Source organism: Aphelocoma coerulescens, chromosome 12, assembly GCF_041296385.1.
Source record: "Aphelocoma coerulescens isolate FSJ_1873_10779 chromosome 12, UR_Acoe_1.0, whole genome shotgun sequence".
In the NCBI taxonomy this organism is placed as follows: domain Eukaryota; kingdom Metazoa; phylum Chordata; class Aves; order Passeriformes; family Corvidae; genus Aphelocoma; species Aphelocoma coerulescens.
This window is the reverse complement of record NC_091026.1, coordinates 4788624-4803087: the sequence shown is the minus strand read 5'-3', so window position 1 is coordinate 4803087 and position 14464 is coordinate 4788624. Positions and strand designations below refer to the sequence as shown.

General features: G+C 43.5%; 1 protein-coding gene across 9 annotated transcripts in view; it reads left to right on the top strand.

Moving 5' to 3' along the window:
* MAPKAPK3 (MAPK activated protein kinase 3) overlaps positions 1-14464 on the top strand; it is a 123431-nt gene that overhangs the window by 74773 nt on the left and 34194 nt on the right. For 4 of the 9 annotated variants that reach the window (XM_069027789.1, XM_069027786.1, XM_069027790.1 and 1 more), the window contains exon 2: positions 2160-2509. In XM_069027789.1, the coding sequence (XP_068883890.1) occupies positions 2285-2509 (225 nt within the window). In that variant the 5' untranslated portion in view covers positions 2160-2284. Of the gene's footprint in view, positions 1-1355; positions 1396-1433; positions 1756-2159; positions 2510-3319; positions 3337-14464 lie in introns of those variants that run through there. The other 5 variants (XM_069027788.1, XM_069027787.1, XM_069027791.1 and 2 more) reach the window with 5 other exon arrangements.

The window sequence follows — 14464 nt, the reverse complement described above, 5'->3', positions numbered from 1 at the left end:
AGTATGTTTTTCAAATTAAAAAATGCAGAAGAGAGCAGAGAGATCTAGAAGTTTTCTGAAGGGTCTGGCTCCCAGTGATTGAGCACTGAGAAGAGGACTAATAGTTACTTGTTGCAAAGAGAAAGAAATTACCATCCAGGGCAAACACAGGCAGAAGCCATGGGAAGGAAAATCAGAGCAAACTGGTGACTGGAGAACCCTGTTATTGAAATTTTGCAACCTGGGAGCTCAGAGTTACATATACATTCTCTGAGACTACCACAGTGGGAGGTGATGCAAAGATTAAGAAGGCTGGCAGCTAAACCTGAAAAAGTTGGAAATAGCTGTTTTCCTCAGGGATTTGATTAGCCCAGAATAGGTGAACTGAATCAGGGAACCAGGCCCTCCAGCAGTTGAACTGCTGAAAGCCTGGAAGGGAAACCTGAGGCAGAATAGCTGTAGCGTCACATCACATGGTGATGTACTGCGGATCTGCATCCTGCTAAGTTGAACTACTTTTTATTCCCTGGAGAAAAGGCTCATTAGCCCTTTTAATTATTTTCCTAACCGCTAGAACTCCAGATGCCATTATGTTACGTAAAATGACAAATGTATTTTTAACTTGTAAAGCATGTGAACTTTAAGCTCCTTCCAGTGATACGAATACAGCTCCATTTCAATGCATGACTCATCTTCACATGTAGGGAAAAAAGCTCAGCATTTCACATCCCTGGAACCACACTCTGTGCACCAGGGATGAGCGACAGTTGCTGTGGGAACCATCACTTTTAGTATCCTGACTGTGCATCCGAAAGTGCCGGGAAACACTGGCCGCGTCTTTGGTCGTGTTTAGTGACTGCATATAGTGAGAGCACCCTTTCGGTAGCCAAGCGCCTGAAGGAAGGCTCATTGCCCGCTGTCGAGTCTCATTGCAACAGCCTGTTTAACACAGGGTTTGGAGCGAGCGTGGCGGTTCTTCCCAGAGGAGGCACCGGGGGAAGGGCCGGCGGTGCCACCGCGCGGGCGCGCTGCGGTACCAGCCCGGAGCTGCCGCCACTGAAGCCTTATTTGCCCCCTCTATCAGGGCCGTTTACCCCGATAAGTTAATATCGTGCTTAAAGTCACCGCCCTAAATCACCTTAAAATCACCGCGGGGGTTGTTCCCCACTAGGGTTGTTCAGGGGAACCCGAACGGTGGAACCTGAACACGAGGCAGCTCCCGCTCCCCGCTCGGGCCCGGCCCAGTCCCCGCCGGTTGTCGGGGGCTCGGGCCGGTCCCGCCGCCGGCAGCCCGGCGCGGCTCGGGGCGGGAAGGCGGCGCGCACCTGCCCGGGGCGGCGGGGCGGACCCAGGCAGAGCCCGCCTTCCCCGAGCCGCTCCGGGAAGCCTCGGCTGGGGCCGCGCCGCCACAGGCAGGTAATCGAGCTCCGGCGTGGAGCTGCCCCCGCCCGGCTCCCGCCGCCGACACCCCCCGCTCTCCCGGCTTCGCCTCAGAGCTTTCCCGCCCTCCGCCGCCGCCTCAGCGCGGGGGGCTGAGCGAGCGGCCCTTCTGCTCGTGGTAACGGGGCTGCTGGCACCGGGACCCGCCCCGGGGATCCCCCTCAAGTCCCCAGCGGGACCCGCTCGGCTTTGGGAGCCACGCCATGGCATCTCCACGGACTCCAGTTTTTGGGTGGTTTGGTGGTCCCTGCCCCTCTCCTGTGGACCCAGACAATTAAAGCACTGCCTCAGGGTTCGGTGCCTACCCAGGCAGTGCCATTCTGGGGTTCAGTCCAGGTATTCCTGGTTCTCTTGCGTAATTCGGGAGTGTCGGGATGAGGCAGGGGACCATCGTGAGGATTTCTACATAAAACATTGAGGCAACAAGTGGTTGATGCGGGTTTATAAGCTTGAAGCTCTGATCTATTTTACAGCGCTTAGCTGTAGTGTTATTCCAAGACTCAGCAGTTACTCAGTTACTTTTTGTTGCAGTAAAAGCAGTGATTTATACCTGCAGGCTGAGAGCTGTGTGTCTTGGAACTGGGGTGACTGGTTTGTAAAGGCAAAGTGTGCTTTCCTGAGGTGACCCTCCGCTTCTGTTCTAGCACCTGGTCATCTTGTTAAAAACAAGAGAAAAGCGGTGAGGTGGGACAACAGTTAGTTGACATCAATTACTAACACTTATTTACATTTTTACTCAGGACTCAGTGGCGATCAAATGGACTGTTTGAAGCACTGGGTTTGATTGCTTAAGAGAAGGGACTCTGCTGAGGATACCCCACAGGAATCTGTCGGGTATCTCTGTCATCCCAGACTCTTCCCTGATATGGAACAAAGTGAAGGTGAACAGCAGTCCCAGGCAGAGACTCATGTGGAGAGCAAGAGCAGTGTGAAATCCTTGCCTGGGGGAACAGCCCATGTCAAACTAGAGATAAAAAAACATGCAGTTACAGATGACTACAAACTCTCCAAACGTGTGCTAGGGCTAGGAATCAATGGCAAAGTACTGGAGTGTTTCAACAAGGAGACAGGCCAGAAATGTGCTTTGAAGGTATGTGTGTTTTGTCTTTTTTTTCCTTATTTATGGTTTGGAGGCCAGAGTTCGCTCCCAGAACGCTGTAAAAGCTACTTGTTCTGTTGCTTACCTTTCACAAAGAGTGATGCATGAAGAATCTGAATATGTGGAAACATTTGCTATTGCAACACTGGAGTCTCAACTTGAGCCTTTTCCAGAATATTCTGTGTAGTTTCCAGAATAACGTTATCAGCTGTGAAATTCTCGTGTTCATATTTAAAAGACAAAAAAGCGGGGGAGAGAACCATGTCTTGGTGTGTTCTGGGAGAAAACTTGCTAGATTTTGAATGAACATTATGCAATACTCATGAAGGAAACTATTTTGGATCTTGTGCAAAGAATAGGCCTAAGCTGTGAAATATTTAAATGTTCATTGATCTTCAGTCTTTCCTCTGTTTGAAGACTTTTCTTAAGAAACATTTCTAGTTGTTCATTTATTTTCCTACTTTATTTTTGCAATCCGTTTACCAAAGGATGTTTCCTGTGAAAGCACTGATTACACCAGTAGGGCAAGTGAGTTTAGTAGATATTTAGGGTGATAAGTACCACTTAAATAAATGGAGCAATAAGCGTTCGTTAGAGAACACAAAGCTTACTTGCCTTTTGTTCTACAGCTTTTAAACTTGAAAATTTCCCTGATGCTCCTAAACCACATTGTTAGGGGGAAAAAAGCAGCCTAAATGAGAACCAGGTGGTTCAGTAGGAGAGAACTAGAACCAGCTGAAGTAATTGTCATGAGAATTACTTAAGGATGTTACAGATGCCTTGCTGATGTTAATCTGATGGGTCAAGGCGGCTCTCAGGTATTCTTCCTTTTCTTAAACACACTGCATGTGTATTGGGATCAGGGTGGATCTGCTACTGGTCACCTGTAGGGCTGCCAAGGCCTGGAGATGGTCTCTACCAAACAGAACTGCTGTCCCCACCAAAGCTTTTGCATTTTGGTAGAGAAGCCTGGAAATACCTGGCAGCTTTGGGTATTAAAAAAAAAAAAAATTAATGGAGGAACTAGAAAAGTTTACAATACAATATTTGCTGATTAATTTACATGTTTCCAACACTCTCGTGTACTTTATCACACTCTTTTGTATTAGCTCCACATAGCTGACTCATGGGGAAACTGGAGGTTTTGATATCAGACTGCAAGTACTGGGGTTTTGCACCTGCCTAGGGGAGTGTCAAGTTTTTGCAGCTCTGAGGTGATCCATTAATCAGGTCCTTCTGGAGTGCTTGCAGCATTAATTTCTAAACTTAGCATACTGTGATAAAGGATAATAGTTAATGCTGAAGCTGATCTGCTGTTTCTGAAGAGTTCATGGCTTTGTTGCTGGTTAGAGATCATTCATACTTCAAAGGTTTTGTAGTCAGAAGGGCTGGAAGCATTTTAAATCAGAAGCTGCCATCCCAGAGGACAATCCAATAGCAACAAGTATGTTCCAGAGCAAATTTGGTAGCTTTGGACTGAAGTAGGAAATAGATTCCAATGGATATTAGCATGTGGAAAATATTTTTTTTATTTTAGCCCTCAGAGATGGGGAGAGGGGAAGAGAATGGAAACTGCTGTGCCCTGATAGAATGTCTTCTGCTTGATGGGTTGGAGGAACCTATGGTGGAGCCTCTAATACCTGTTTCTGTTTAGCACTGATTGAGTTGGCTGATTTTTTCTGGAACTTTTAATGTAAGTTAAGGACCAAAGATCCACTTCCCCAGTCATTACAGGTCAGCAGTGGCTGATACATCACTGAGCTTACCCTGTACATGTGTTTGTCATCCCCTTTCCCTTCCAACAGCGGAATGTGTGCACTTTTCTTCTGAAAGGGACAGAAGTATGGCAGCAATATTAAGATGTTTATGAGTTCTCTAGGGGGTCTGAATGGCAGAAAATAGTTTGCTGCTTGCATGTGTGTATTTCTCATTGTTATGGGTTTAAGTGCTGAATAAAAAGTTAAACATGCAATTAAGTAAAACTGCCAGCAGCCCAGAGAGAATCCGCTGCTCTCTGCAAAGATGGGCTAGTGAGAAGATTACCCAACAAGGAGGGATAAAAACGGCTTGGTTAATTGGCAAGAATAGAAAGATCTTTTCCCAGCCCTGAAGATATTTGAAAGGATGAAAATATTCAGAAGAAGTTTTTTCTTTGTTTCTTGTGGAACCTGAACGGGGCCACACAAGTCCCAAACCTGCTCCAGATGACACTTCAGAGCAAATCATCCAGTCAAAGCAGTTACATAAAAGGGACAAGAAACTTGGGAAAAAATATTCAGAAACAGCTTCAGAGCAGAATTCTCTGTGTCAGGACAACAGGGCCTTGCCACTGCTCGTTCTTCTCAGGTGTGATGGCAGGGTTATCATTCACTTACAGGAATAGAAAGTGGAGGCTGATGAAGCTGTCACAGAACAAACCCAACTGGTATGACAGGTAAAGAGAAATGGAAAGACTGAATTGCAAGTTGAACATGAAAAAAAAGGCATGCTGGATGGATTTTTTTCTGGAGGTTGCTTGCACATATTCATTGAGATTTATGTATATTTGTGGACAAATACTTCAGGCATGAGAGTGCTTGCTGTAACCTGCTCCTGGGAAAGGAAGAACATCACTCCTGCTGCTGAAGATAAAGTGTAATAGGCTGTTCCCCTTCACATCAAACTTGCCCATTAAAGCAGCTCCTGACTGGGCAGATGGCGCTGCTTTCTACCTGCAGGTTTTCTTTTAAATGGGAACAGAGCCAGCACTGCCAGGATCTGGATAGAAATTACTCAATGGGAGGAATTTTAACAGAGGTACTCAAGAGGAAAGGGCTTGAACAGGCAAAAATATTCATCCCCAGAGCCATATGTCAGTCAAGCACTCCATGCTGCAATTGGGAGGTCCCTGTTGTTGCTGTTAGTCTACATCCATAATTGGAACTGGTTAGAATTTCACTAATCATTTTAGAGTGGGAAAACACAATACATCCTTTTGAAAATACTGCAGGGTTTTGGTTATTTTCCTAAAATACTGTGTGGCTTAGTTTACTCTGCTTGGCATTGTGATTTGCTGCCCAGTTTTACAATGTGCTGTCAGCTTTGTTTCTGTTAAATTGAAATGCCACACGCATTGCTGTCCTACTCCAGAAAATCTCATCTGGTTTCTCACTTAGACATGTAATGACATTTTGGCTGAACAGCACTGTTTCCAAATAGTGAGAACATGGGGATTTAGAAAAGTAGAAGCATAAACAAAAGTGCTGTGCAGGACTGTGGCCTTCTAGAAGGCAACTATGTTTTGGTCTCTGTCTCCCTTACAAATAGAAGACCTTCTCAGATCTCTTTCCATAGTTGATCCAGAAATAGCTGTCAAGTGAAGTCTAGTCACTTCTATTTTTATCTCCTCTCTGCCAGCCTGCCCCCTTCCGTTCACTTTACCTTTGGAGCTTTAAGGCAAATTTAACCTCCACTTGTTTAACGCTGACATCAGCCCGAATGTTCTCTGCTGGTGTTTGCACTCCTCACTGTTTTTAGAGAGAGGAGACCAAAATAGCTGGTTACCTGTGAGGATAAATGTGAACTCCTGGGACTTGCCTTCCATTAAAAAAAACCCCAACCCACAGCTCCTTGTTCTTTCTTTTCTTCTCCCTCATTTCCTTTTTGGCACAAATTCCTGCTAAGTGGTGTCAAAGTAATACTTCAATGTATTTGATTATCTCCTTTATTTTTGTGGAAAATTGTAGGAAGGGCTCAGAGCTGGGATTAAGAAATAATAAGAATAGAGCAGAGAGGTAGAGAGACTTCTGCAGGGTATTGGGGCTTCTTTGCATCTGCAGCTTCAGGATTTTGGTGGATGTTTCAGGATGTAAAAACAGTGTTACATGTTAGTGTTTATCTTCAGTAAACAGATGGTGCTTCTTTCCAGAAGGAAAGGAAGGACAATTCAGGCATAGCCACAAAACAAAGACCTTTGGAACTTCAGGAAAGCCAAGTCCATTGGTTATGGGTGCATTGGTACTTTTAGGATGAGTAACTCCTGAGTAGCAGAGGTAAAATGCTTCTCCCCTAAGCACTGGACACATTCCCCGTATAGTGCAGGTGCCTCCAGGCACCTGACACTTCCAGGTTAAGGTGGAGTGTATGAATGGACCTGCTACTTCATGGAATTGTTCAGGCTGGAAAAGACCTTAAAGATCATCGAGTCCAACTGTTAAGCCAGCACTGCCAAGTCCACCACTGAACCATGTCTCCAAGTGCCACATCTGCACGTAGACCTTATCCTCTAGAATAAATAGTGAGTTAAGCCATCCCGTGCCTCATGGAAAATGTGTTGTGCTGCTGAGTGCCAGCAGAAAAGTGACTGTAACTTGCTGATTTGAAGACAAATAGGCTTAGCCCAAATGTTAAATAAAGCAAAAAGCAAACAAAATTGAACACCCTCTTTGCCTTTTAGGTTTAAAGAATTTTAGTGAATGATAGAAATGATAATTGTAGAGTAGGAGTCTCTGCTGTTACGCATAACAGTATTAGCATAACTTTTTTCTCAGAAGGAAAGAAAACAGGTAATAGAGAAACAAATTTTGCAAAAAAAAGTCCTTCCTGAAGTGATTCTTGGGACCCACACATAAGACTATCTAGAGAATGTTGTTCTGCTTTCCATAGGTGAGTTGCTGTGGGCAAAGGCATTCTGCCTCAGTTCCATTTAGTCTTGAGCTATGTTTCTGCCTCTCACTCAATTTTAATGTTTCTGATTACATTAAATAATTCTGCATGGCAAAAGCTAGTAGTGGGACAGTCTGTTTTCAGTTAGTTTATCCTGAAGCCAGGTCATGATTGCTCACAAACAGGAGACTGTACAGTCCAAAGTATTTGTTTTGCAAGTTGTCTAAATAGCTGGTGCTTGTAAAATACCCTCCTTGCTGCATGAAGTAAGATGATGACCAAGGAAAATGATGCAGCAGTGGAGAAAGCACTGCACACTGTGAAAGTGAAGGTTATTTTAGGCTGATGATTGCCTGTAGAATAGGAAATGGTAACAATCTTCTTAGATGCTGCAGATTGCATTTTTAGAAGAGAATTATGCCAGATTAGGCATGAAACATTTCAACATTTTTGGCATAAGGAAGAATAATGGTGTGCTAAGCTTAGAACTGTGATGAGAATTTGGGGAACCAAGTATAATAGTTGGTTAGGTTTTATCCAGGGTGAAGCAGCTCTTCTGGAATTATTGTGTGTTTCTGGAGGAAACTAACACTTTCTAGTGAAGTATTCTATAGTTCCCTCTTACCTACCATGTTTCCTGCAGCCTGTTTATGCTGGTTTAGCTCATGCTGCAGTAAATTCAGTGTCAGTAACACAGCTTAAGTCTGAGTAACAAAGTCTGGGAGCCGTGTTGTAGATCAAAACTGGATACAGCATAGAATGAATATGAGTTCAGAAGAGTTCTAGTTAAGTGGCAGCCCTGTCTACAGAGGAGTACCTAAAATATGGATAGCATCAGACTGGTCCTTGAATTTTATCCTTCAGTGCCAATCTTGGTGACTATTACGTAAATATGCATAAAATACCTAAAATAACTTCCAGTCGATTAAAAAGTGGGTCGTTTCTACTGCTACAAGAATTGTTTTTAAACCAGTGAGTCATTCAAGACCAGAGTCTTTGAGTGCTTTGTACTTATTGGGGCCAGACTGGCACCTTTCAGAGTGTCAGTTGGACTAGTTAATTCTTGAAAAATGAGGACTTATCAATTTACTTTGAAGATCTGACATTCTTGACTGGTGTGCTCTTTATTTGAAATACAGCAAATAGTTTAAAAAATAAAAAGATGGGCTTGGTCTGAAATAATGAAACCATATGTAATAAATTTTTACTTTTTTGAATGGCAGTTCATTAAGCCTAAAAAGCAGAATCAGAAAGCTAAATGCTGTAAACCATTAGGTCATCTTGAAAAAGCAGAACTGCATTGAGGCTACTTTGCACCTTCTGCGCTTTCCCCCAGTGTCTCAGCAAGCTGGCACAAGTTATACCCTGACTTGAGTGGCAACAAAGCTCGGGAAGATCAAGGCGTGTTCCCCGCTTTGCCAAGTTCAAAGACCTGATAATGTTACAGATAAGTGTCTTACGGCAGCTGTGGGGAGGGTGCTGAAAGCAGAGCGCGTGTGTGCCTCGGTCAGACGCCACTGACTGCCTGACACCCTCCTCGGACTAGAAGGCTCTTCTCTATGTCTCTCCCTCCTCCCTTTAGAGTATAAATCCTCCTATGCCATCTAACCAAAGGAAAACCTCGCTGATTTCTGCTAGTGGGAGTCTCGTTACAGGTAACTGGATTTTGCAAATCAGCTTAAGTACAAAGGAGCAAATATGCAAGAATTTTAAACTTAATTTACAACACGAGTGTACTTCAGCTGCATTTACTTATGGTAATGTCATGTAGAGAGATGCCCAGATTGGAAAAAACCTGATCACGTCTGGGAAGAATCAGGTGCACACCTGAATGTCACAGCTCACACACATCCCTTTTTCCTTAGTGTATTTTTCTCTGACTGTGGTAGCACCCTGTGTAAGAGTGGCCTGGCCTGAGAATAAATGGCTTCTTGTTGTCGTTTGTGCCAGCTCAGTTTCAGCTGAAAACAGAGATTATGTTCATGCTGTGATAAATTCACAGGAAGCATAGAGAAGGAAGGTGTCACCATTATTGGGAGCAAGAGTCAATGTGAATTTGAGAAAGTTAATGGATTGATATCTTGCCTGTGAAGACTGTTCTGTTTTAATCCCTTCACTGTACACAGTGATTTATCTTTTTCTTTAAAAAAAGATACAATCGTTGATTTATTTACACCATCATGCAGCATTTTGCATCCCTAAATGTTTTTGCAGTTGCTATTTGCTTGACGCTGAAGAAGTTCCCATTTCACATATGACCTGAATACATTTCCCCGTTTTGGAGGTTTTCCATGATAAATGTGTCTTTAGAACAGCAAACTTTGGGATGGTGTGCAATATTCTATTAGCAACAGTCCAGCTGTCTGCAGCGCTGTCTTTTATGTCTTTGGGTCCTGCAGAGTTGTTTGAAGTCCGTGTGGCACAGCAACATCGATGGGAAGGGAAGTGGCAGGGATGTGGCCAGTGCTGGAGTTGGAGAGTAGATGACCTGTTTAATTAATTGGAAAACCGTGAGAACATCTTTCCATCAGCAGCAGTGAAAGCTGGTGGTGTGGTCTGTCTGGATTAGGGTGTATAAACTGCAGGGATTGTGGTATTTTACACAGACTTCCTAAGTACTTAAGATGATTCAAAGCCCTGTAAATGAGATTAAGCTGTAACGCTGCAGCATTTTAATACCTCGGGAGTGAAGGGGGAGAGGATTCTTGCTCAGCATGTAAATCACGAGTGGCCTCCAAGTTCCTGAATCTTTGTGATACCTGGCATTTTGCACTGCAGCTTTCATGCCCTGTATTAAGAGAAAACCCAAATATTAAATTTGTGTAAAAATTAAGTTTTCCTCCAGAAAAGTTGGCTTGCGGATTTTTTTTTTTTTAAAACCCCAAAAACCAAACAAACCACCCTGAGTGTGCCATCTTTATGAGTAATTTCAGATGATCTGGATAAGGAGCCAGTCTTATTAAAGTTGCACTGTGCACAGATCTTAAGTCTTGCCAGTTCAAACTCTGGCTCTTCTCCATGGGCTTTTTCCCAGGATTTTTTTTTTCTTGAATACTCTCTTAGGGATGCTGGCATTCCAAGTAACAGACCCTAGAGCAGCTCCTGGGATCTGAGTCAACAAGGGCTGAGGACAGATTTATTAAGCCCTTTGTAAGGGGAGAAATCAGAAAAAAATTGATTGTTTATGGGTTTTTTGGATGGCATTTCTGAGATACATGAACTGTTTGGGAATGGCAGGGTGTGGAGCACTCATGATCTCCATGGTTAGGACTTTGTTGTGTGCTGAGGTTTTGGCTGGGTGAGTGTTTTGCCCAGGTGTGAGTCAGTCTGGGCCTTGCGAAAGCCCTGCAGTGCTGATTTGTACCACCCTTGGCTTCTGTTGTACTGTGGGGTGGGGCTGGGTGTTTTCAAAGGAGAGCAGCTACAAAATGGATAGAGAGCAGCTGCCTCACTCACCTGGGCTCTGTGCTGGACTCCTGTGTGCTCCTTAGCCCTGAATCTACCATATATTTCAAGGATGAAGTGTCCTTAAAATGCATTTGTAGTGCCACGAGGCCTGGCATTTGGCAGTGTTCTCCTGGCTTGTTGTTCCAACACTGAGAAATACTCTCCTTTACTTGCTTAATTTTTAACCAAAATTGTATTTATTTTTCGTGTAAAGGATTAATTTCTCTCAGGGCCTTATTCCATTTTCCCACATGTTGCTTTTAGTCAATGTGGCTTTGTCAGAAGCAGTCTGGTTTCCACAGCAACGAGTTGTTAGCACCAAAGATGTCAGAGCTCCAAGGTAGGGAGGGGAGGGGGCCGCATTTTCTGGCTCAGCTGCTGTGCCACGGTACCGGCCTTGCTGCAGCCACGCTACAGCACAACGTCCCCATTGTCTTCGTGAAGAGTAAAAGCCTTTCATTTTGTTCTACTCTTCCCTTTCCAATCAATTTACAGTCAAAATTTGACACTTGGGAGGTAGATGGGGCTTGATGGTTTCTTGATGCTTTGAAGCTTCCTGTTCTTTCAAGCCCTCTCTCTGTTCTAAGGGCACTGCTGTGTCCTCTGCTTTTTAAAGAGTTTTTCTGTGGACAAAATAGGGCTTTTGCATACATACAAACCCTGTAGCAGTAAGTTTGTGATAAAGGGGAGCAGAGCACTATTCTTTCTGACCCATGTTCAATGTCTGCCTGTGAATGATAACACAAAAAATTGTCAGTCCTTTCACCTTGCCCAGTAATGTGAAACCTGCTCCAATTAAACCTGCTCAGTTGGGTTTTCCAAGGCACCCATTTCCTTAGGGTGGGAACTAAGCCTCGCTGCTATTGACCTTGGAAAATTGCATTATTTAAAACGATTTTCTAAAACACAGTTGACCTGTGAAACTCATTGCCCCAGGAGCTGAGAGGTTGTGATGCTGTGAAGATCTTGAAAGAAAACAGCTTCTCTGAGCATTTCAAATGTGAAGAAACCCCCTGGGGTTTCAATATACTGTACAAATTTGGCTGTGATCTTCTAGATCCTGTTGTTACAACTGATAAATACAAAACTGTCAGGATAAATAATGAAACTTTGAGCTTCAGAAGGCATATTATTGTTTCTCTTGTGTTAAGTGTACAGCTGCTGCAGGGGTAAAATATCTTCCTGTCTAAGGAGAGGGAAGTGGAGCTTTGGCCTCAGCTCTGCTGGTGGCTGTGCCTCTGGGTAATGTCCATCCCTTGCACAATAGTTTCATGTAAGGGTGTGTCTTCCTAGGCAAGTTGGCACCCTTGTCTAAACTTGGGTGTAAACATAAGGTGAAATAGGGTTTTTTTGCAACAGCTATTAATATTTAGATCTTTTTTTTTTTCCCTCTTATGAAGGACAGGGCAGGAAGGCACTTTATGAGACTTGGCCTGTGGAAATACAGTGTAATGTCATTAAAACTTCTTTTCAGGCACATTCTGCTCCTCATTCTCACCTTTAATATGAATTAGGGTAAAACTCAACTGCTAAAGACAGTTAAAACCAGAAGCTGAAACTTTAGAGACTTGGGTAGTTAACACTTAATGGCTTAAATATATGATGAAATCATGCACCCCAATGCAGATACGGTTTTAATTCAATTTCTGGAAGTCTGCTGTTGGCTTTTAAAGGCTAAGCTTTGTATCTAGAACTTGGAATAGAATTGCAAACCTCTTTGGTAGCTGGTTGTATTCTTACTCTTTATTTCACCCACTTTCTTAACAAGTCTCTAGCTCTGCATCAGAGTTTGTGGTGCATAAATCATGCTTACAAAGGGCAAAATATCTGCATAGCTGCCTTCTGTACTGGAATTAGGTGGTTTTCCAGATTTATCCTGTTTAGTTGGGAGGGCTTTCAGTTGATTTTTTTTTTAATGTTTGAAAACCTACAAAGTAGCATCTCCCAAGATTGCTGGCACCAGAGTGCAGGGAAGCAGACTGCCAGAGAGAGAGTGATTGCATGGGGAAAGGTCAGTTAATTTAGAAACAGTCCCAGTTCTGGGGGATTGGTATCAAGTAGAATTTTTCTCCAGCCTCTTAGCCCTGTAATAAGTTCTTCCTGGTGCTGAGATGCTGTTGCTAAAGGCCTGTTGAAGGCAGAGGGAGTGTGAGAGTGACTTTCATTTCCATCTGGATTTCAGAAACCCTGCTTGCTAGGGTGTCTCTGTTGTGACAGGTGTCTGGCCGTCTTGACTGCCTTGGCTTGAGCTGGGCCTCTGTGTCTGTTACTGTTGAACAATGGGACAAGTCACGCAAGATCTGCAAAAAACTGACCTCTTGCTGCACTTGGGAGGAGGAGAAAACAGCAGTATACATTATTGATAAAACACTTTATACAAGAGCAATTAGTTCTGAGCCTTCCCCACCTCTCTGCTGTCTGAATCAGTTGTGGAGGTGTGAGGGAGGGTGAATGCTGTGTTGTGTTTGTGCACAAAAGCTAAGTCTGCCAGGGAAAATAAGGAAGAAGTTCTCACAAGTGTTGGCTCAATAAAACATCCAACACAGCAATAGTAATTTACTTTTAAATGGTTCTTGCTGTTTGTGGTAGTCTTCATTTTTGGCGATATGAAGTAATAACTGTGTAGGACAGCTTGGGTTTAAAACCAAAGCAGGATTTTTCCTCCATCCTACAAGAAGGGAGCAGGTTTCACTGGAGGGCAGGTGTGGAGGAGGAGAATGGTTTGAGCTTGGAGCCTGAGCAGTCAGTGTGAGAAAGGGCTGTGTGACAAAAACCTCTGTGGATAGCATGGGAAAGCATCCATGATACTGCTCAGTGTGGAGCTTCTCCCATGTCTTCGTTCCTGTCTATCCCAAGCATCAAAGCTCATGAGGAGAGTGCTCTCTGGTTTTATGTGAACCTTCTAAGCTCAAACCCTTGAGGCCACTCAGTGTGCTGTGTTTGTATTGTGTGCCCAACAACTGTTTTCTAATTCAGTCATGCAAGTTCCAGATATTTATTTATTTCTGCTTCTTGAGGATGCTCTGACTGGGCAGACCAAAAGGGAAGTTTCTGTCTTTTAAACCTGATCTTCTGATCTGCATTTGAGCAAGTTAAAATAGGGGTGGCTTGGTAGGGGGAGGTGTTGTTAATATTACCACTGGTCACCAACTTCTCGTGTACACAACACACCACCTTCATCACCAAGGAGCATTGCTCTGTTTTATATAAAAAACAAATAACATTAATGTGTCCCATCTTCCCTTGGTTTCCTGCTGCGTAGGGGATTACCAGGAGACTACTGCTTGTCATTCCCCCTTTATGTGCACAAGAGCATTAAATGCTCTTTGCCTGAGATTAACACTCTTAATATTATTAATAAAAAATTAGGTTCTGGTTTATGTTGCTTCTTATTACTAAGGGCTCCTCACCTTCTCTGAAGATCAGTATCCTTCTAAGCTCCCAAGTCTACTAGGTTTGGGTTTTTTTGCAAAAAAGAGCTCACCAGGATAGAACTCCCTCAGTTTCAACTTTTTAACTTGAAGCCATTCATAGGAGGAACAACTTTTCTAATGCAGTGACCCTACTGAGAAATTACACTGCACTGAGGTGTCTGTTCAAGGCTTCAAATGATACTTAAATTTTAATTAAAAAATAAATTAACTTTAATGAGATAATTTACGCTTTCATACCATATTTAATCTAAATCTGCAAGTTATTCATCAAAATACCTTCTACCTGTGGATTGTAGCAATCTTTAGATTCCTGTGCACATTTTGTTGCATGATAATACAGAAATCTTGACTGGTGCTTTGTATCTGCACAGAGCAGTCAATGGCCCTGCTTCAAAACTTGGGGATTGTGGGGGTTTTCTAA